Here is a 22,407-nt window from a genome sequence, read left to right as displayed (position 1 = left end):
ACTGAGGCAAAACCTGAAAACTGAGACAGAGTAGCTCCATCTCCTCCATGTCAGTTGGCGCCAGCTTTCCTGTCTTATTTACGAGAGGGGTACATTTTCTTATACCTTCTTTTTCTGTCCAACGTACCAATAGACATCCTTGTTACTATTCTTCACATCCCTTGCCAAACTCAGCTCCAATTACACCTCAGCTTCCCTGATCCTAATCCCTACACATCCGGGCAGCGTCCCTGTATTCTTCCCAGGATACCTGTCCCTGCTTCCACTGCCTGTGCATTTCCTTCTTACGCTTTAGTTTGACCAGGAGATCCTTACGCAGCCATGCTGGTCTCCTGGCTTCCTTACCTGATTTCTTACATGTGGCAATCGAGAGCTCCAAGAAAAAATGTCCTTAAAGAGCTGCCAGCTCTTCTCAGCTCCTTCAGCACTGAGAGCAGTTTCCCAGGGAGTCCCATCCACTAATTATTTAAACAATTGAAAGTTTGGTCTCCTAAAATTCGGCGTCCTGACTCTGCTCTTCTCCTGGCCTATAATCCCTCAAGATTGCAAATTCCGCCCGGGCATGATCACAGCAGCCCAGGCTGCCACCAGTCTTCACATCCCTAATTTGTTCATCCGTGCTGGTGAGCAACAGGTCCAGTCATGCTTCTTCTCTGGCTGGGCTGTCTGTTACCTCGATTAAGGAATTATCCTTGACTCTCTCCAAGAGTCTCTTGGACTGCTTACATCTTGCTGTGATGCTTTTCCAGCAGATATCAGGGGGACTGAAGTCTCCCAGCAGGATCAGAGCCTGTGAGCGTGATGCTTCCCGTAGTTGAAGGAAGAAGGCTTCGTCAGCAGGCTCCTCTTGATCGGGCAACCTCTAGTAAGCAGCAACCATGAGATTTCCTTTCTTGGCTGCTAATTTTTACCCAAAAGCTCCCAACTTGTCCTTTTTAGAGGAACATGCCCTAATTCCCCTGAGACATTTCACAGGTGTTTCCCTGTTGGCTCCTGATACACCAGCAAGCCCCTGGCTCTTCTTTGTTGCTGAAAACTCCGTCTCCTTCCCTCAGTCTAGTCTAAAGCTCTCTGTAGAGGTCTAACCAGCTTGTTGGTGAAGACCCAGTTGTCCCAGTTGGTGAGGTGAATCCCATCATCTCCCAACAGACCCGGCCTCTCAAAGGTAGATCCAACTTCTCAAAGGTAGATCCAACTTCTCAAAGGTAGATCTGGCTGGGCAAAGGTAGATCCGGCTGGTCAAAGGTAGTCCCAGCTTCTCAAAGGTAGACTTAGCCACACAGCCAGATGCTCCAGTCCCTTCAGCATCTTCCCTCCCCAGTACGTCCATGTCTCTCTTGTACTGGGGAGCCCACAACTGTACAGATCTCTGGAGGAAAGCGTGACCCGGGTGGTGTTTGGAAGCTGTTGAGAACATGCCGCAGTACGTGATCCATTTCCCCGTTGTGTCTTTGGCAGATATTGGAAAAAGTTGAAACAGTAGGAAAGTTGTACCTGGAGCTTCTCAACGTTGGCAACATCCTCTTCATCAACTGGAAGGCTGACATCTACTGCAACCCCGAGCAACATGTGAAAGTCTACACGGAGTTTGGAATTGCTGGGATCCTCGTTCAGAGCACAAGACCCCTTCTGGAAGAGCTGGGCAACCTCTGTAAAGCGATGGAGCATTGCCTGACGGAGTGGAAGAAGTACCTGGAGACTCAAAGGGACACCTACTATCATCTCAACCTGTTCACTGCGCGCCAGCTCTTCTATTTATGCAGCCAACTGGCCAGAGTCCAGAAAGGCATCGTAGAACCACAGGTGCTCATCATGCTTTCCATCATCAAGCACGATATCAAAGAAGAAGATATCAGAAAAGCCCTGGATGATGCGCTGATGACTCCTCTGGATTCTGTGAATACGTCGGCAGGAGACGAGGAATCGGTTACCTGGCATGACTACATCATTCGTTTTCCCCAGTTCATCAGAAGCTTGGCCGAATCCGGCTACGATGAGTCGGTGGCAAAGGCAGCCTTGCAGAGCTGCCTCTCCAACCCACCCATCACGGAGCAGATGCTCATGGATTTTGCCTTCGAGCAGGGCGACGACAAGGAGTTGGTGGAAGAACTCAGCAGGTTGTACGAGGAGACGAAAGAAACCTTCCTGGAGAAGAGACGGAAATTTAAAACCACAAACAGAGATGTTGACCAGATTTCCTTCAGCACCCTGGCACACGATGAGTTGGCCGCCTCCTTTGAGAGTTTGCCATCTCTTTATGACAAGGTGAATCTGCTCTGGGATGCTTACTGTAAGAAATTCCCTGGCCTGGTGTCCGATGAATACATAGGTTTGGATGTTCTGGGGGAGATACTGAAGCACTTGGCCGCTCTAGAAAGCACGCGCATTGAGAGAAGTTTGCCTGTAGGCTTTGAAGCGGGGAAACCGTTTCTCGTCATGTGTAAGGAAGAGGAAATGTTACCGAACATGTTGTTTGTCTACCGACACACTGAGAGGGCACCTCTCCCGTCGTACGACGAGGTCCTGGTGTGCACGCCCGACACGGAGGAGGAGGAGGTGGAGCTGCTTGTCAGGAGAGCTCTTTCCCCAGGTTCCCAAGACCAAAAGATCTACTGCTTGCTGGGTGCTGATAAATTAGTTTATAAAGTTTCCAAACAACTCGAGTCCCACTTCTTCCGCCTGGTGCAATCTTCCAGCATCCCCAACTACAGATTCATCATCTTCTGCAATGCCAAAGTTCACAACTCGTATGTTATCACGGCCTTTGACGCCTACAAGGTGACTTTCCCGTGCTACTCCAAGACAGAAATCCAGACCTACCTGAAGATGCATCTCACAGTGCCGAGGGGGACAGCGCCCGTCACCCAAGCCTTTGAAGAGCCCTATCAGCAGAACGTGAAGTTCGTCTCTTCGGAGCGAGCGGGAATGGGTAAGTTTTTGCGGAGTTATATTCTGAGTTGTACCTCAAACCAAGGAGGCAAAGTGGCACACCATGCTTTTGGGGAGAGATTTCCTTGGTTTGGGTCACATGCAAGTGTAGAAGGGTAGATTGATTCACGATCGTCTCTTCCGCTCCTTAGGGAAGTCTCTCTTTGTGGACAATACCATCAGAAAGGTCCGTGCCCAGCTGGGCGGCACGCTACCGCTTCATAAAACCATTAGGCTGATGGAGTCGGACATTGATTTCCAGTTCTTCGTGGAGGAACTCTTCTCCATCAAGGAATCCGCAACCGAAATTCAGCCCAGCATCTTCCACATCGATGTGTCTCCAGTGGTGAGTGTCTGGATCTTAAAGCGGACGAGAAGAGGTGGTGAAACGCAGGAGACTCTACACACAGGGAGGGAGAGAAGGAGGTGGAAACTCAAATCCAGCAAGCGTGTTTTGGCAGATTTCTGCATTAATTTTAATTTGTCGTGGGTTTGTTTTTTTGGTTTTTTTTTTTGTTTTTTTTTTTTCCCCCCTGCCAGGTATCGAAGGGTCTCTACCGGCTGCTGATTGATCTGTGCATCCTGCGGCACATCCAGAGTCCCGATGGCTTGGTCTGGAAGTGCAAACCCTCTCATCTTTACTTGATTGAGTACCTGGCAAAAGGGAGAGGTGTCACCAGTACGAGGAAGCAAGAGGTATTTTGGGGGTCTGCGCTCGGGCTGGAGGAACCGTTAAGGCTAGGCAGGAGTAAACTTGCTAAACTCCAAAGTCTCCACTGGAGCAATGCACGATTTAGTCTGCCTCTCCAGTGGGGCAATGTCTCACCTACATAGAAGCAACCAGGTCAAACGTGTCTCTCCTCAAAGCAAAGTATCAGGCCCTGCACTGACTTTTGGAGGAAACAGGGAGCTTTTTCATCCCAATTTTGCTGTAACTTGAACCTGACACATGTTTTTAAAGCCAATTTGCACTTGAGTCACGCTTTAGAGTTAGTTGAAGGTGTGAAATGCACCCCAGATTCACTAGTGGTTGGTCATCCACCTGTGGTTCCTCACCATACCTTGAATATTGACTGAGTTCAGTTCCCTCCATCTCCAAAAGGATTTAGTGGAACAGGAGAAAGCGTAGGAGAAGGTAACGAGATCACCCAACACAAGACGGGACTCTGCGCAAGGCAGACCTTAATGGTTATAGGAATTTCAATCCACATGAAGGCTGGGAGAAATCTTGGCATTTCTACATTTTTTTCCCACCTTGCTGCACCATATGTGACCAGGGGGAAATAAAAAAAGGGGTTTTAGTGATGTAGGCAAATGCGGGAGATTGGAGAACGGTCCTCATGGTGATTTGTTATCCTCTTGCTTTCAGATGTCCATTGAAATGGAAGAAAAATTCCTGACTCTTTTTCCTACCGTGGAGTGTGTATCGCCACTGCGGGTGCTCGACTTGCTGGGAGATCCCAGCTCTGTCCCTCCTGTGGAACTGAGGGAGGAACAGTTTGACCGCAGCAAACTGAAAAGCGAAGCTTTCCAAAGGTCCTACCAATATCTCAGCAGATACAAGCAAATGGAAAACCTTGACCATTTCACTTTTGTCTCTAGCCGGATCGAAGGGACAGAGAAAGAATGCCTGGAGTGCTTGATGGGCTTCTGTGGGAGAAGCGACCCCTCCTGGACCGAGCTCTGCAACTTCACACACTTCTTGAACTTCCAGCTAAAAAAGTGTGAGAAATCGGTCTTCTGCAGTCCAGTGGTGGGAAACGAGTTCTGTGGCTTCAAAACATTTGTCATCAAGTTCATGATCGCCATGTCCAAGGACTTCGCCATGCCTTCCCTCAACTTGTCCGCTGAAAGTGTGCCGAACGAGGAGCGGAAGGAGATGGACAGTGTTTTGAGAGAATACGAGCTAAGACGCAAGTGGGAACAAGAGTCTCACCCTTATATAGTTTTCCATGCTGATGATCATTCCATGGAGTTTTTGGGTTTCCATATCAGCCAGAACTTAGATGCTATTGATGCTTATTCCCAGGCTGTTTTGAAGACGGCAGTTATGAGCCGGAATTTATACACCACCTTGGCGCTCCAAAATGTTCCTTTCAATAAGAAATTTGAAACCTTATCCAGAACCGAGCAGTTGGAGGCCCTCTGCAGAGTCTTTGGTGTGAAATGCCAGGAAGATCCAGATGTTTCATACCAGTTGACTCTGGACAACACCATGAAGATGTTGGCTATTCACTTGCGGTTCCAGTGTGGCATCCCTGTGATCATCATGGGTGAAACGGGTTGCGGGAAGACGAAGCTGGTACAGTTCATGTGCAACCTGCAAAGGGCGGGTAGGAAAGTTCAGAATATGATAGTGGTGCGTGTTCACGGCGGCACCACCTCCAAGGCCATCCGGGAGAAGGTAAGGCAGGCCATAGAGCTGGCACGTACCAATGAAGAAGAGCACAACATAGACACAGTGCTCTTCTTTGACGAAGCCAACACCTCCGAGGCCATCTCTGCGATCAAAGAAGTGCTGTGCGACCACAGCATCAACGGACAGCGGATTTCCACTGACCGCTTAAAAGTGGTGGCGGCTTGCAATCCTTACAAAAGACACACCAAGGACACCATTGAGAAACTGGAGAAAGCTGGCTTGGGATACCGAGTCCGGAGTGAGGACACCCCGGAGAAGCTGGGTTACATTCCTTTGCGGCAGTTGGTGTATCGGGTGCAGCCCCTTCCTCCCAGTTTATTGCCTCTGGTCTGGGATTTTGGGGACCTGAATGAGAAGACGCAAAGTCTGTACATCAGGGAAATCGTGAAGTCCACCGTGGAGACCAAGATCCCCGCAGGAAACCTGGACATCTTCACCAACGTCATTTCAGCCTCCCAGAAGTTCCTGAGAGAGAGGAAGGACGAATGCAGAGTCGCCAGCCTCCGGGATATAGACCGCTGCATGAAAATAGTGCTCTGGTTTTATGACTTAAGAGACCTGCTTTTCGACGAGATTGATAAGAAGAGGCAGCGTGAGGGGAAAGAGGAGCCAACCTTAAACGACGCGCAAAGGGCTTTGGTCCTTTCGGTAGGGGTCTGCTATTACGTCTCTCTGGACAGCCGCCAAGTGTACCTGGAGGAGATTGCAAAATGCTTCTCGGTCCCTGCGTCCCGGCTACAGCAAGAGATTGAGTTGTGCCAAGAGGTATTTCTTGATAACCTCTACATTCCCAAGGCAACAGCTTGCAACAACGCTCTGAGGGAGAACATCTTCATGATGGTTGTCTGCATGGACCTCCGGGTGCCACTCTTTTTGGTTGGAAAGCCGGGAAGCTCCAAATCTCTATCCAAAACCATTGCTGTAGATGCCATGGAAGGCACGTTGTCCAGAAGCCCGTTGTTCAAAAGATGCAAGGAGGTCCAGCTGGTCTCCTTCCAGTGCAGCCCCCATTCAAAACCAGAAGGCATCATCTCCACTTTCCGACAAGGCGCTCAGTTCCAGAAAGGCAAGAATCTGAATGAGTTTGCGTCCGTGGTCGTGCTGGATGAGATCGGTCTTGCAGAAGACTCACCCGATATGCCGTTGAAGACGCTGCATCCTCTTCTGGAAGATGGATGCATTGACGACGAGAAACCGGAGGCTTACAAGAAAGTTGGCTTTGTGGGCATCTCCAACTGGGCCTTGGACCCTGCCAAAATGAACAGGGGCCTCCTCGTCTTTCGGAGCGAACCTAGCAAGGAAGAGCTGGTGAAGACCGCCAAAGGCATCTGTGCTGACCAACCTCACCTTGAAAGAATCGAGCATTTGTTCTCCATTCTGGCAAACTTCTACTGCAACGTGCTGAAAACGCAGGAAACGGAGTTCTTTGGGCTTCGCGACTTCTACAGCTTAATCAAAATGATTGTGTCCTACACACAGGACAGGAAGCGCAGTTCTCAAGAGGAGCTCCTCGTAAAGGCAATTCAGAGAAACTTTGGAGGCTCCAGAGATATCCGACCTCTGGAAATCTTCCGTAACTGCACCACGGAGGTACGTCTTAGCTATGACACGAAAACCAGCTGCATCCGTCTGCTGCGGGAAAACATGGACAAACAGCAACCGGGATTCATGTCTCGTTACCTCCTATTGCTGACGACCAACAACGCCGCCTTTCAGATCATCCAGATGACACGGCTTATAGACCCCGGCAACTGTGACATTATATTTGGCTCTGGTTTCCCACGGGACCAGGATTATTCCCAGGTGTGCCGCTCTGTGAACAGGGTGAAAATTTGCATGGAGATAGGCAGGCCCGTTGTCCTCCTCAACATACAGAACCTTTACGAGAGCCTTTACGATGCCCTCAATCAATGCTTCGTCACCCTGGGAGGCAATTACTACGTGGACCTGGGCCTCGGCACTCATAGGGTGAAGAGCCGCGTGAAGGAGGAATTCCGGCTGATTGTGATAGAGGAGAAGGAAGTGGTCTACAAGCAGTTCCCCACCCCTCTGCTGAGCCGTCTGGAGAAGCATTGCTTGGACATGAACACCATCCTCCATGGGGAAGGGCAAGACCTGAAGCAGGACCTGGAGAGATGGGCCAGTCAGTTTGTCTGCATTGAGAACCCTGATTTATTCGGGGTCTGGTCCCACGCGCTCGCTCCCAAGGAACACGACGTCTTCATCGGCTTCAGTGATGACATGGCTGCCGCCATCGTGCTGGAGAGCTCCCAGCACCTCCACTGTGGAGGCTACGAATGCTACGGAGAGCAGGTCCTCTCCACTGCCATAGGCAAACTGGTGGAGTGTGCCACTCCTGACTCCATCCTGCGCCTTAAATACTCTGCTCTGAAGGACGCTGAGCAGATCCAGGACCTGTATTTCATCAAGCAGAAGCACAACAGCTTGGCCAGCCTCTTGTGTGAGTTGATGAACCAGCAGAAGAAGAAAGGGAGCACCACCGGGCTGTGCCTGCAGGTATTCCTGTTTGATTGTAAAGCACCCAAGGGTGCTGTTTGTTTTCCAAGTGAGCGTGGTGGCTCCATGATCTTGGTTAGGCCAGGCCAGTGATGGGCTTATGTCCATCCTCTTTGCCTCCGTGGTCATCTGCAGCCAGGGTAGACTCTGCCCTTCCTCAGGAGGAAGACAGGATCTGCTCAGCTCTGGTTTAGGCTGAGATACTCAAGGCACCTTCCAGTTGCCTGTAGATGAGCACCAAGCACCAATGGAGATGTCCTGGAGGATCCCACCCGCTTGAGGCAGCAGGAGAACCAGTTTTGATTTCCCTTTTTACCGCAGGTTTCTACCCATGCCAGGCTGCTAAACCTGAAGGATTTGGAAGTGCTGAGGACGGCGCTCAATCTCCCAATCCACTGCCTCTTCCTAAGCCAGTTTGACACCGAACACGCTTTCCGCCAGGACCTCAGGTGGGCTCTGCTATTTCTTTTCTTTAATCGTGCAGGTGGTTTCCACTTCCCACACTGCTTCGGGGCGGGGCGGGGTGAGATCCGTCTCAGAGAAAGCAGTAAAGAGGCCGTTTCGTTGTAGGAATTTCTTCAGAGAGCCGCGAGAAGTGAGACTGCTCCTCGTTCAGTTTCATTTTGATGAGCCGCAGAGCAGCAAAAGACTCCTGGCCTGTGCCAAGTAAGCAGCCTTCCTCTGTCCTTTCTTCTTCCTCCTCCTCCATTCTCCTCTCCTCCATTCTCCTCTCCTCCTCCTCCTTCCAGGCACAATGTGCTTCTCAGAAACCTGTGCTGCCTTTTGGCCTCTTTTTGCCCCCTAAGACTTGAACCAACTGCAGCCTTTGGTGGGGAGGGAGATGAAACCCTTGGAAGGGCTCATAGAGGGAGGAGACGCAATCGGTGCTTGGAGACAATCGATCAAACGAGGCGGGAATTAACCAGCTCTGACCTTCTGGTGGTGCTTCCAGGTACTGCATCACAGACGAGCGCAGGAGGTCGGCCAGCCCCCATCTGTTGCACGTTGTGCTGATCACGAAAGTCCCACGGGTCCTGGGAGGGTGCAGCTACCTGGCTTTTGACAGCGGTAAGGTTACACTCGCTACTTTGGGTTGGGAAAAGAGTGGGAGGGGAAGATGAAGACGTGCAGAGAAGACACGTGAAGTGGTGGATCTTCCATCTCTCGCCGTCTTCCTGCCCTGGTTGGCTGGTAAATCCAAGCAGCCAAGCTCGCTGGTTTTCCAAATGGTTGATGCACCAAAAGAGAGCAGGTGGACTGATCCATCCTCTTGCCTCTCCAGGCCAGTGGAAGTCCACCCACTTGGATGACTTGATGCCCCCAGAGAACTTTAAAGCCAATCTCAGCCAGCTCTCCAAAATGAGCATTGCCGAGATTTTCGCCAGCAGCTCCCTGCAGCATCTCCCAACAGGTAAAAAGTCTCTCACCATAAACCCACCGTCTCCCCACTGCTATCCCTTCCAGAAGCCCACTGCCTCATCCTCCGATGTCCCACCTGTGGTTAAAAACACACCTGGATCAAGCAGGTCCCAAGCTGTGGGTCCCAGGAGCACTTGCGGCTTCTAAGATCTTCATAGCAATGCAGCCTTTGCCTCCTGACGGGCCAGCTGTCATGGCGGAGCAGCATTTAACCATGACAAACTATCTGTGCAGCTGGAGACTTCCGTATGGAGTCAACACGCGCTTGTTGACCCCCGTTCTTTGACTAGATGGTTGGGCAAACAGGGTGGAAACGGTTTGATCCGTCATCACAAGCCAACTCTGGGTAGCTCCTTGAATCCGTGTTCTTGCTTAGAGGTGTCCAGCCAATTGCTTCCCAAACCTGAGGGTCTGATGTCATCAAGAAGCCGATACCAAGCAGCTGGGTGGCTTCCACCCCAGTTCTGCTTTATTTCTCCCTGTTGATTGTCAAGGCACTCCTGACGCCTTCTCTGGATGGAAGTGTCTCTTGTTGGGGTTGTAACAGCTGAGTCGTGTGGTTGATTGTGATTTCAGGTTCTCCAGAGGATTCTGCTGCCCTGGGAAGCCTCACGGAGTCAGGTCTTTACCCAGAGGAAAACGTATGATTTTTTTTCGTTTTTCTTTTTTTTCTCCTCATTTTAGTGGCTTGTCATTGTGCAAGAACTGGCTTGGGGATCAACAGACATTTTGGGATCTGCTTTTGAAGGTCCTTGCGTGGGCTGGTATCTTGTCACATGAAATAGTTGCAGATCTTCCTGGGGTCACGTTGTGAGTAGGGTGGTGGTCTCCCAGCCCCTCTGTGAGCGACCTGCACAACGCCAGGAGCCTTTTGTCGTTGTCAGCAAAGCAGTGTCCTTTACCGGGGACATCAGCAGCCCTCCATGCCACGGGGAGTGGCTTAACCAGGGTTTGTTGGGATGGTGAGATGGGTACAGATCTTGGAGCCCACTGTACTAAGTTCTGGAGAAGATGATGTTCCAGAACAAGCGTCCCCGGGCAAATGAGAACGAAGTAGTGTTGAACAACCAGCTGACCTCCAGTCTTTTCCAGCCACAATTCCTAAACGTAGATGCAATGATCAAAGGGAGCATCCAGAAGGCCGTGGTCCAGCTGGAGGACAAGAAGGACAACAGCCAACGTCCAACGGAGAGAATCAAGATCCTTCACAACTTGCTTTTCCACTCTCAGAGTAGCGGTATGTGTGAGTAGAGAGAACTAGTAGCTCCTTCTTCCACGTTGTGTGGCTGGAAGAAGTCAACAAACAGGTTAAGAGCTGGTTCTGGTGTCCCTCAAAGCCATCGTGGGTGGAGAAACACCCAAGAGACAGAGGGTGAGGTTGCATGGAGCCTCCTTCACCTCCTGGCACAGTCCCTGACGTGCGCGATCAGAATCTGTGCTAAATCGCAAAGCTTTGCTGCAGACCTTGGTGGATGATCCCAGACAGACGTCCCTTGCCAGTGGAAGTTGATTTTTGCATAGGACTGAGAAAAAAACATATGAGTTGGCGTGATTTTTTTTGAGTGGAAAACTGTGGCAACCAAAATCCCTTGCAGGTTTTTTGATGGAGTCTCCTACTTGGAGATGAGCGCCAGGAGGGTTTTAACCATCGCTGTTTTGTGATTAGTTTCCAGCCACTTTATGACCATCCTGAAGAAGAGAATTTGTTGCCTCCTACAAGAACGAGAGAAACCGATCCAAGAACCAAGGGGATGGATTTTCCGCAGGGCGCTCGCTACCGAATTCATCCTGGAAGACAGATCGTTCAGGTAGTGCTGGCCGTGGGCCACCTTCCTAATGTCAAGTAATTCTGTTCCTAAAACTGTTCTGCGTGAAGTGTGAGGCACCTTGCTTAAAGACCAAGACGTGACAACCGAGAAGCATCTAAATACGTGGGTTTTCTTATCAGCCTAGAACAAGGCAGGGGCTTGCTGAAAGGTCACAGTCTCAAAAATAGCAAATTAATTAAGAGCACTGTTGATTTTGAGGAAGCTTCTTTTGGAAGGACTTTTCTGGAAGCAAACTGTGAGATGGACAAGGATGGTTAATGTCAAGCCTGGATGTCCACATTTGGCATCTTCAGAAGCGGTTGGGTTGTTTTGGTTGACTTGTTGGTCTTCAAGACCAAGGCTGTCCCCTGGGTAGAGGAGGGTTTCTCGATGGGAGGCAGGGAAGCGATGTGATGAGCCGTGTCATCTCCTTTTTCAGGCAAGCGCTCTGGATGCACCTGGAAGATATTGTGGCCAACATCTTTGCCCAAATTCTCGCTGTGGTGGATGCCAACAACAACCTGGATCACATCTCTCAAGGCTCTCCACTCGCAGAAGTGTGGCTCCAGATGTTCCAAGAAGAAACATTCCTAAAAATTAAATACACCAGGAAGTAAGAGATGGGAGTAAATGTACAATGAGGTGGTTTTCCTTAGGAGAGTAAAAGCTGGTGTTTGTAGTGAAACGGTAGCTCATACTTGAGGTGCAGATGTTTATAACCTAGCCATGGAAGGTCTTGGCTGGCAAGTCGCTGGCACCAAAAGTTCCCTGTTGTTTTAAAATGTCGGCAAAATTGGCTCCTTCCCTACTCTTGCCCAGTTTTCCCTGATTTTCCTACCAAATTTCTCCCCAGGTTTCTGAACTCCTTTAAAGAGAACACAGGTCAGTGGGAGTCAGGAACTCCTCTGAGGTGATCCATCTCTGGACAGCTACAGTCGGTTGCACAATTTAATGCTTCTTTCTGTGCTGTTTGAATTCAAGGGCGGCGGATGCTAAGATTTCCGTGTTATCAATGACCGAAGACCCCAACATCTCCCTCTTCTGCCAGTTCCCATTCAGTTGGGTTTTGAAAGCCTACCTGGATGGCATATGGGAGAAGGTCTATCACATGAAAGGTAACATCAGACTTTCCAAGGGGAGCTTTAACCCAGCAAAGCTGCCAAAAATCCTCATCCTTAGTAGGAGGAACCATGGGGGCTCTATTCCTGACTGAGATGACCCAGAACTGTGTTGTGCATCTCTTCCGCATTGTATCTCCTCTTCCAAGAGAGGCATTGTGCCTCTTCACCTGTGGCCTTGCGCTCAGCCACGCGTCCACCTCAGTCTTAACGAGGAGTTCCCATTTTCTGCTAAGTGGCCATAACTCTCTTTGCTGTCCCCTTCTAGATCAGCCCAAGAAGCCGACGGAGGAAGTGGCCAGATTCTACCCAACCTTCGTCAAGAACATCTTGATGCCAGATGGCAGCAATCTGGACATGCTACGCTGTTACGCCAACGACTTCCTCAGGATGGCTTTTCCTGGACAAGATTTCTCCGTCTATGAGGTGAGTAGGGTTGGGTAGAGCACCGCCTTCACCTGCCGTTGGCTTTGGCCCTCGCTCTTATCCTTCCTGGCCAAATCTGGTGTTTTGTTAAACCCTCCCTTGTGCTGCTCTGTGGCTGCTCCTCAACTGTTGTGACCATTCGGTCTTAATTCCACCTTGAGAACTATTTTTAATGAGGAAACTTCACGTGGGATACAGCAGCAATACTGAGCATCCCACCTTACTCCCCTTGCCGTTTGCTTTGAGCAGAAATAACGCCTTTTATTTTACCTGCAGATTCTCTCAAAAGTTTTCCTAGCCAGCGCAAAACAACTCTGCTCCTCTGTGGGCAGAGGGGAGATGAGCTTTTCCCCAATTTGGCTTCACATGGAATATTTCTACCTCCAAGACGATTATCAGCTCTTCGTTGACATAGCAAAAAGCAATGACACTGTCATAAGCGAGCTGCAGGCAGTGTATGAGAAGAACCCCCCAGAAATGGTGAGCAAAGATCTCTGTTTGCCCTCTAACTCTTCTCCTATGGCATTTGAACACGATGGTCTTCACAACTTCCATCATTTAATTACGTACGATGTAATTACTAAGACATCCTTGTGTTTGTATGACTCTGGGTATCACGTTGAGGTTCTCTTAGACACTTTGACTCTAGAGGTGGGTGGGATTCGTTGTGTCGCGCTTCAGTGTTGGGCTTCAGCTCCTTGGCTTGCCGCGTCCATGTGGAGATGTCCGAATCCCTCCTAAGATGCTTATAGCTTCGAGCACCAAGCTAAGGTCTTTAGAAAACTCCCCGCGGCGACTCCAAGATCCTTCTTTCTACAGGGTGTGGTTAGGCTCATTAAAGCCCTTCCTGGTTTACAGGTGCCAGAACTTCACCCGTTAAAGTCCATTTCTTTCTAACTTAGCCCTGTCAACTACTCCAAAAGCTATACCAGCATCTAGTCATGCAGTATCCCTGCCCTCTGGGCCACCCACCAGCGAGGTCAGCTCTTTACCTCGACTCTTTCTCTCTCTTTGCAAATGTCATTTCAGTTTGTCACTCTTGATGCCTTGAACATTCTCCTGAAGAAAGTGCAGCCCTGCGAAAATGGACTTTTGCCCTTTGATGCCTGCATAGCGTGGCTGAAAAGCGTCAAGTCCATTAAGCCCTGGGTGGAGTGGATCAGTCTGGACAACTACCAGCTTCAGTTCTACCCGAAGAAGAAGAAACTCCTGGAGAGTGTGTTGTAAGTTTAGTCACTCTCTGTTCACAATAGCGCAAGCAAACTTCTTGATGTCTGAAGGTCAGGTGAACTGAAGCCACCCTCCTCTTGGGGAGCTGGAGTCACAAGTCCTCCAACTGTCCACTCCTTCCTGCTCCTTCCTCATTATCGCAAACACGTGACACAAAAAAGTGGCTCCAAAAAAACCCAAACAACAGTGGTGGATGTTTCACCGTGATCAAATTGCTTAGTTCTGGTGGAATTTCTCCTTGCGTGCTTGATGGTGCCAAAACGCTTTCTGGAGTGGGATGAGGAGGTCTCTCCAGAGACGACACCCAGAAATGGGCTGGCAGTTTCTCCTTGGCCCGAGGTTTGTTGAAACAAGCAGCGTAGACAGGACCATGCCATGTCTTTCTCCCTCTAATGCTATCATCTCAGAAGGTCTTGTATCCTCAAGTGACCACTCGCTACCTGGGATAAGTCACAGAAATGTGACAGAAGGGAGCTCAGGAGGTCTGTGGTCCAACCTACTCGGTCTGTGTTTTACAGACATCGCTGGACCTGCACCAACATTGTCTACATGTTGATTGACCACCTGCTGCACAATGAGACACAAATAGAGGAGAAACTCCTGAGGCTTGTGGTGAAGCAGTTCATCTTCCTCTGGAACGTAGGTGTTTCCTGGGGTGGCTCATGGCTGTGAAGCTTGGGAGAGCTTTTCTCTTCCAGGAGACCTCTGATCCCAGCTGTAGGGAGGGCTTAGGAATGGGAAAAGACTGGAAACACCATCCAAGAGACAAAGACTATTTGGATTCAGAATCCAAAATGAGAATTCGGAATCAAGGAAGGCTTTCTTGAGAATTTTAAGGGTTGATCTAGGTCGCTTACCCTCAGAGGTCTGCACAGAGACATCCATACGTGGATCTGCTTAATTCTCTGCCTAACCCTGGGTCCCTGCAGCACTGACATCCCGTAATGTTTGTCCTCCATGTACCAGAGAGATATTTCTGCTGAACTCGTGCTGTGTGTTTGTCTTTTACAGCGCCTCTATGCAGCCCCAGGATTTGAGCTGGAGAAGACTTTTGATTTGGTGACGAAAGTGCTGAAGAAATGCAACGAGAACGCCGATGTGGTGTATCTGGTGTAAGTCTCAGCTGAAAAAAAGTTGACTTTGGGGTCCTTCTCCATCTATGCGATGTTTGTAAAGGGTGGAGAAATACGTCAGGACTAGGGGTGAACCTCTTTGGGCCAAAGGGAAGCCACACGGATGAAGCCAAGGGGTGAGACCCTGTCTTGGAGGTGATGAATCATCTCTGGAGGAACTTCTCTTTGGTGTGGTGCCAAAGAAACCAGCTCCCCTGAGCACCCCGGCTCTCCATCCCCTTCACCCAGCCATCCTCATCACGGAGTGTTGCCTCTCCGAGACGGGATGGCCCTCAGGCAGCTTAGAAGCTGCTGGTTCTTAAAGTGGTGGTGGGTCGCCCTGGTTCTTTACTCACCGGTGGGACTGGGCAAAAGTGCCCATCCAGTTTCATCCCCGCCCCAGGGTGTACGTTAGGCAGGAGCCAACTCGTGCTCCTCCTCAAATCCGGCAGCGGCGCTGAGCTGCCTCTTCTTTTGGTGGTTTCCCTCAGGAAGGGTGTGAAGGAATGCAAGAGCTGCCTGCGGGAGATCACCGACCCAGCGGAGCTGCCCTGCAGCCACATCTTCTGCACTCGCTGCATCCTGGAGTGGTCGAACAAGCAGTGTAAGATCTGCAAGGAGGAATTCCCGGAGGATTACACACCCACGGCTTCGGAGGCCACGAGGTATCCCGGTGCTGGCAAAAACCTGCCTGTCTCAAGTGTTTTCATCTTAAATATTGGGCTAGAAGATGCTGGTGCCTGAAGAAATGGCCATCTCATTGCCCTGGTTTGGGTCCCATTTGCTGCAGAGAGAGTGACGTTGTTTCTTTCCTTGATTGGAGGTTGACCATGAGTCTCTGTTTTCTTCTTCTCTCTAGGGAAGCTGTTGCCTGTCACAACAAATTCAGGAGGAAATGCAATTCCTTCTTCGTTGAGTTCATCACCATGTACTTTTTGGGAGACAGGGAGGCACCATCTGCCGAAATCATTCAGCGATTGATAAAGTTTGTGGCTTGCAAGCCCAACCCTGAGCATCAGGCAGGGAAAAGGGGTAAAAGAGCTTGATTGCACTCTACCCGCAGCTGACCTCGCGCTCTTGGAAGTCAAATAACAGATGTCATCCTTCCTTCCTAGTGTACAAGCCGAAAAGTGAGTTGTCGCCCTTTGAAGAGTGCATGGACACCAGTCCTACCATCCAGTCCTCCCTCCTGAAGCTGCTGCTGCGATGCGGGTCAGCCCCGAGGTTGTTCCCAAACCCCATTGCCGAACCCCTTGGCTACGTGGATGCTGATGCTCCGTCTCCTTTTCTACCCTAGGTTCAACAACGTCAAAGTTCACTTGGAAGAATACCTGTCCCAGATGGAGGAAAAGATAATATCCAACCAAAGTAACATGGACCATTTCTACTTCATGGTGGTGCACTGTCTGGAGGTGAGTGCCCATTGGGATGCACCGGGAATCCCAACGAACACCATAACTTGAAGCCACCACCCCAGCTAAAACCTGTTAATCACATTAATTACTCCCCCTCCCTCTTTTTATGGAACCAAAGGAAGAGCTCACCTTAAAGATGAGGAGAAGGCGCAAAGAAGGAGAAGGAGCTGCTCAGTTATAATCCACCTTCAGGCTCTTAAAAATTGTCTCGTTTTCGCTCGCAGGATTTTATGTATCCTCCTGAAGAAGACATCAGCCAGCTTGCTGAAAACTGCCTCTCCACCGCAGACCTGTCTGCTTTCTGCGAGCCCGAGGTCTCAAGAATTGACACCCTCCAGTTTATCGCCCAGCTCCGGCTCTCCATCAGCCACGTGGCCACCGTGCTCGGCAGACGGATGCTTTCCGGTGAGTTCTTTTGCTTAGCGTAGCATGAGAACTGCGCCTACCCCTAAGCAGGTCTAGAACAAGTCCCCCCCCCAAAAGTCTAACCTTGAAGGTTTTTGCTAGAAAATCACTGGTTTTATGAAAATTGAAGTTGTTTTGGACAAACTTTCCAGCACTTCAGTCCCCAGACTCACTGTGTTCTCCAAGTATTTCCCTACGTATTAAGAGATCCTCTGTACGTTGGCTTGAAGCCATATTTCAACCTACAGGGAGAAGATCCTCCCACAACCTAGATCCTACTGCAACCTAAACAGCTCTAGGGGCTGCGTTGGTGAAGGACACGTGTGACCTGTGTTGCATTAAGAGTATGGAAATTTGACAGAAAATAAACCCCCTTGCGTTCCCCTCAGATATTAGAGAGGCTGGGGGCAGCTGGGCTTAGATTCTGGATGATACCCAATACCCGGTCACATTCAATAGCCGATTCGGCGTTAAATTGAACTAGCACGGCTACGGATGCACAACTAGTGCGATACACTCGAAGTCTAGTCGCGTTCCACAAACGACCACGGCCAGATGCACAAATAGTGTAGTTCATTGAAGCAACAGATACAGGTTCTTAGAGATTGCCGGTGATAAATACACTGTCTCCGTTCGTGCTAAATATCTTAATTCTACCCAGGTCTCATCCGATGTAGTCGGAGGCGCAAACCTTACCAAAGAGGTGTCCCTGCTTTGGGGAGGAGAGGGGAGCAAGGGATAACGAGAGTGTTGATTACCTTTGGCCATGCTGTGGGTCTTGGGCAAGACCTACACCATATCTGGTCTCCGCCTGATAGCCTGTCACCCCTATCAGCAACCCATTAACTCCACCACCTCGTTAATCCTCTCGCGACCTCATTCCTGTAACGTGCCACCAGTGGGGACTGCGCATAACGAGAAACCTCCTTTCCAGGTGCCGATCGCCAGCCACCTGCTGCCACGGGGGATGAGAAAGAGCAAGACCTGGTGAACGCAATGAAGATGCTGGTTGCAAAGGCTCCGACTCCGTGGCCTCAGGTGTTCCTCATCAGAAATCTCTGTGACATCTATGGGCTCACCTCTATGTGGAAGTTCCTCCAAGTGGAGAAGTGGATTTTACCCCGAGGTGTAGAAATTTCGCAGGTGGGTTGTTTCTTGAGAGCTTTGTGCTGAAGCAGAGCTGAGGGGGGTGGGATTTGCCGAGCTCGAGCCCTATAAAACTGATTCACGAGGCTCCCTTCCCCTTGAGGAGACCGACCAGCCCTCACAGGGTGCAGTCAACCTCCTCTTCGTGCCCTTCCACTTGCTTTTTAGGATGACAATACGCATCTGTGTTTTTAGGATAGAAGCGCCTGGTCGAATACAACGCTCATGTTTTCGGTGCTGGACAAAGCACAAGAACAGCTAAAAAACAAAGATTCCGCAGAAAACCAGAGCTTGATTGTGAGTATCCGTCGTGTCTCTGACAGAAGGTTTCCACTGTTTTTGGTCTGGAACCATTGGTTGATTTGGAACCATTGATTGATCGGGAACTGTTGCTTGGTCTGGGACCGTTGGTTGATCTGGAACTGTTGATTAGTCTGGAACCATTGGTTGATCTGGAATGGTTGGTTGATCTGGAACCTCCTGGAAACCAGAGGTTTCCATCTGTATTGATCGAGAACTGTGGCAGCTTCCTGCTGCTAGGGGACACAAATGGGACTTTGCATGGATGCTGAACCTCAGCGGTGAAGCCAGAAGACCCCTCACGGGGAGGTGCCTTGCTGGTTGCCTTCACTTACGTCTATTTTGTTCAACTTTTGCAGTCTATCATGAAACAAATGTGGAACATCCTCCGGTTGCCATCCACCCCAGATGAGCTGCTGGAAGACAAACTGAAGAAGATCATGGATGCTTTGGGTAAAGGTGAAGACCCAGGCTTGCTGGAGGTGGTCTTTCACACTGGGCTTACTCTGGCCTTGTTCCCAAGCCACATCACTCACCTTCTCAAGAACATCTGCTTCAACCCTGGCTTGGTGAAGGTGCGTTGCAAGGCTGAGGTGCACAGGTCTCTCCACTCCACTCTCCTGGCGCAACATGTCCTGGCAGACAGGCTTTGTTTTGGTCAGCTTGTTGCTTTCTAGATCGTCGTTCCTCTTCCTTCTCGTTCCTTGGGCTGAGAGGTAACTGACCATCCATCTTGGTCCACTTCAAATGTGGATGAGATGTATGGTCTACTGGAGATGCCCGTCTCTCTGCCGACTCAAGGGGAGCTGTGGGCCTTGCAGAGCTTCGTTGGCAGAGATTGGATGGTTTGAAGCCCAACCTGAGCATCCTCCTTCTGCTAAAGGTCTTCCATCACTCAGATGATGGTGGAGATGCTCATGCCTGAGCTGGGCTTTCCCTCGGGTCTGTCCATACGTGAGTTGTTCCTGTTATTTGAGGGCTGCAGGAAGCAGCCAGGATGTCGTACTGCTTTTCTTGGAAATGAAGGCAACGGCCACCTCTGGATCCTCTCCCTTCCCATCAAGGCCATGTTTGGCCCATGATATATTCAGTTCCAGAATCAAAACTCATAAATAACTGGGATTCTTGGGGACTTGGCTCAAGTCTGGTCACTCCAGCCTCACGTCTCCCTCTCTGATGTACCTCGCTCCCTCACTTGGTCCCCATTCCCTCACCAGAAGTTCGTCCCTGTTGACGGAGGCCGTGCAGGAGGACCCTTCCTCCCCACTGTTTGCTTTAGAAGAATTGTTCCTCAGATGGGTGGGAAGAGAGCCCAGAAGATGGTTACCCTGTGTCTCACTTTCTACCATGTTTCCTTTCCAAGGGGTCCTACCTTCCCACCATGCCTGGAGACCTGCTTTTTGATGAGAAGAACTGGAAAATGGGTAAAACGGAGAAGATTTGGAGTAAGTATTGGGAGAATCTCCTTGCTCCTGTGCATGTAGGGGACCCACCAGCAGCTGATTCAGATCAGCTGGGGGATGGAAGGAAGGGATTAAAGACTCTTGAAGACCAACTCTGTCCTTCTGTTGAGTCCTTCATGATCTCCACCTGGGTGGAGCAACTTTGGGTCCCTTTTTGACAAGCTCTGTGGGAGGCACGTGGTGGGGCTGGGTGCCAGGAGGTGGGAGCCAGGCCTGTCACCCTCTTGGTGAGCTTCTGGCCACGTTGCCATCATGGAGGTTGTTGTGGGAGATGACTGACTAACCATATCCTTTTTCCCACATAGCTTGTTCCCAGTGTGGCATGTTCTGGACTGTCACCAACGTAAGTGTCTCCTTCTGGCTGGTGGTCTTTGCAGCTCAGTCTTCTTGCACTTCTCATTGCATCTCTGTCACCTCCATGGGAAAAAGCCAGGTTTGGGATGAGCTTCTCAGGTCTTCTTCTGGCTCCCAGAGGTGCCCAGGCCCTCTGCACCATCTTGAAGCACACCTTGGCCCCTTGGCCCTGCTGTTTCTACTGGGTGGTTGCTATAGACGCTCCTCCTGCTTCCCTGCTCCCCTCCTAACGTGGACTCTGATGTCACCTCTGTGTCAAGTGATCCTTTAGCAGCCAGAGCCGCTGCAAGGCTCAGAAGTCAGTTGGGCTCATCTCCAAGTCAGTTGGGTTCATCTTCCAGCGAGGCTCTGGAATTCGTGTCTCCTCATGGGAGCGGTGGAGCGAAGCGGGTCCTTCCAGGTCTTTGTTAGTCTCATCCCCAGATTGACACCTAAACATATCCTGCTGGCTGTAGGAAGAACCTGGTTGGTCTGGAGATGTTTGCTCGTAGACACGCATCTCCTCCTGCCTCTCGTTAGCTGTTGCAATGACCCCCTGCAGAAAGCCAGGTGGAGGACATGGAAACTCCCTGGGTGCCCTCAGCTTTTGCTAGATGCCTTCAGCACCCGGCTGGGCTTCCAACCTTCTCTCTCATTCCACCCTCATGTGTCCAAATCCAGTGTGGGCTTCCCATGGAAGTGAAGACATGCGTGTGTGGTGCCGCCGTCGGGGGAACTGACCACAAAGCAGAGACGGGCTTCATGCATAAGGAGATGTAAGTCAGCCCTCCTGGCTCCGCAGCCCCAGAGGGCTTCACCTGTCCATCTAACCCTCCCGCAGAACCACGGGCATGGGGAAAAATGCCGTGGTTGGCCAAAGCAAAGGTCTCTGTGTCCTGTGACTCCATTGTGGGACCTAGCAAAAGAAGTGGTGGGTAATTGCTCTTTCTGAACACAGCACCAAGGATAAAACGGAGAAAGGGTACATCTTGGGGAGCCCTGTCTTGAGGAGAAATGAGCTGGAGAGGTGCCTGTCGCCTGCCTGCGTCGGTCTTGCAAGAACTCTGCTCCATTCATCCCTCTTGCTGGGGATCTGGGCTGACAAAGAGGTGAGCAACCGTCATGCTGTGAGGAGGGTTCAGCCTAGCTTGGGATGAGACCTTCTTGAGAGCCTAACGGAGGAACCTGTCCCATCTTCCAGGCAATTCTAAACCTGATGAAAGAGGAACCGAAGGATGTGGAAGAGTTCTTCTGGGGCCACCTTCAGAAAGACGTGGTGTGCCTGGCAGAAGCTGCAGGAACATGGAGGACGCTGTGTTGACTGTCCATCTGTTCCTACAGCACCTGAGCAATGACAACCGAACAGGTAGAGAGATGCTGGGAAGCTCTGGGAGGTCACCAGCAGGCTCACGGTGGTTGGGTTTTAACCGGGACCGGTGTCATTGGTTCCTCCTTCCTGGGACAATCTCCATCCTGGCAAACCGGTGAGAAGACAGGAAGGACCATGAGGGCAGTGAGCTCGTTCAAAGCGCTCGAGCCAGACCAGCTTGAGGGCCTGAGCAGACTGGGAGATAGTTTGCTCCAAGTAGACATCTGTGTCATCCCTTCTGCCCTCGGTTCCTCTTATTTCTACATCATCTTACTCCTCGCTGTCAAGAAACCCAACAAAGCTCTGGGCAGACCGCAGGGCCTACAGGGTAAAAACTCACGTATTCCTTTGTGTCTTCCACAGATGAGGGTGTAGCCTTGAGCATCCTGCGTGAGAAAGAAGACCGAGAAAAATGGGAAACCTCCTTCAAAGCCCTGGCTCAGCCCTTTTTCCAGGTATGCCTGTGCCCAGCCGCTGCTCACAGGTATCGCGTACCCAAAGCACTGCTTTGCTGGTGGTCGTGGCCACGTCCAGACACATCTGCTGAACTCGGGGTCTTCCCACGTGGAAGAAAAGAGATTTATCCCTGCTTTTTTTGAACGGGACCTCATCCTCGTGTGGCCTCCTGCTCTGCTCCTACAGAGAGCTGGCTTCTTGGATGCTTTTTATATGCCGATTCACATCCTCCTTGGAAACCATTTGGGTTTCTTCCCTTGGAGAAAATCACCTGTGGGTTTCTCCCTGGGCAGTTCTGTTCTGGTCCCTTTGGTGACAAGTTCTCATCATGCCCCTGACTTCTCCAGAGCCCTCGTTGCTTTTCTTTGCCTTAAGACCCCGTGAACCCCCTCAGGCTACTTGAGTAAGGAGGGGTGGCTCCTAACGACCTTTGGGTTCTTGCAGGAATTGGAGCAGAGCCTTAATTCTGTCAAGGAGCAGAGGATGAACAGCTCCAGCCTCCTCCTGAAAATAGCTTACGGCCAGACACCACCTTTCGAAGAC

At 50.6% G+C, this 22,407-nt stretch overlaps 1 protein-coding gene across 1 annotated transcript in view; it reads left to right on the top strand.

Moving 5' to 3' along the window:
- LOC104159157 (E3 ubiquitin-protein ligase RNF213-like) overlaps positions 1-20,941 on the top strand; it is a 34,979-nt gene extending 14,038 nt beyond the window's left edge. Inside the window, exons 23-50 of the mRNA XM_009696987.1 lie at positions 1,459-2,929; positions 3,081-3,274; positions 3,469-3,624; positions 4,298-7,864; positions 8,186-8,313; positions 8,817-8,932; positions 9,147-9,275; positions 10,395-10,520; positions 10,950-11,091; positions 11,531-11,704; positions 12,073-12,206; positions 12,478-12,635; positions 12,912-13,115; positions 13,665-13,858; positions 14,384-14,504; positions 14,877-14,977; positions 15,469-15,642; positions 15,837-16,009; positions 16,093-16,189; positions 16,275-16,389; positions 16,617-16,797; positions 17,732-17,940; positions 18,139-18,240; positions 18,603-18,818; positions 19,607-19,688; positions 20,012-20,049; positions 20,721-20,815; positions 20,881-20,941. Of these exons, the coding sequence (XP_009695289.1) occupies positions 1,459-2,929; positions 3,081-3,274; positions 3,469-3,624; positions 4,298-7,864; positions 8,186-8,313; positions 8,817-8,932; positions 9,147-9,275; positions 10,395-10,520; positions 10,950-11,091; positions 11,531-11,704; positions 12,073-12,206; positions 12,478-12,635; positions 12,912-13,115; positions 13,665-13,858; positions 14,384-14,504; positions 14,877-14,977; positions 15,469-15,642; positions 15,837-16,009; positions 16,093-16,189; positions 16,275-16,389; positions 16,617-16,797; positions 17,732-17,940; positions 18,139-18,240; positions 18,603-18,818; positions 19,607-19,688; positions 20,012-20,049; positions 20,721-20,815; positions 20,881-20,941 (8,658 nt within the window). The remainder of the gene's footprint in view (positions 1-1,458; positions 2,930-3,080; positions 3,275-3,468; positions 3,625-4,297; positions 7,865-8,185; positions 8,314-8,816; positions 8,933-9,146; positions 9,276-10,394; positions 10,521-10,949; positions 11,092-11,530; positions 11,705-12,072; positions 12,207-12,477; positions 12,636-12,911; positions 13,116-13,664; positions 13,859-14,383; positions 14,505-14,876; positions 14,978-15,468; positions 15,643-15,836; positions 16,010-16,092; positions 16,190-16,274; positions 16,390-16,616; positions 16,798-17,731; positions 17,941-18,138; positions 18,241-18,602; positions 18,819-19,606; positions 19,689-20,011; positions 20,050-20,720; positions 20,816-20,880) is intronic.
- Positions 20,942-22,407: the final 1,466 nt, after the last annotated feature.

This window comes from Cariama cristata, unplaced genomic scaffold, assembly GCF_000690535.1.
Source record: "Cariama cristata isolate BGI_N322 unplaced genomic scaffold, ASM69053v1 scaffold17953, whole genome shotgun sequence".
In the NCBI taxonomy this organism is placed as follows: Eukaryota; Metazoa; Chordata; class Aves; order Cariamiformes; family Cariamidae; genus Cariama; species Cariama cristata.
The sequence above is the reverse complement of the archived record's forward strand: the minus strand, read 5'-3'. Positions and strand labels throughout refer to the sequence as shown.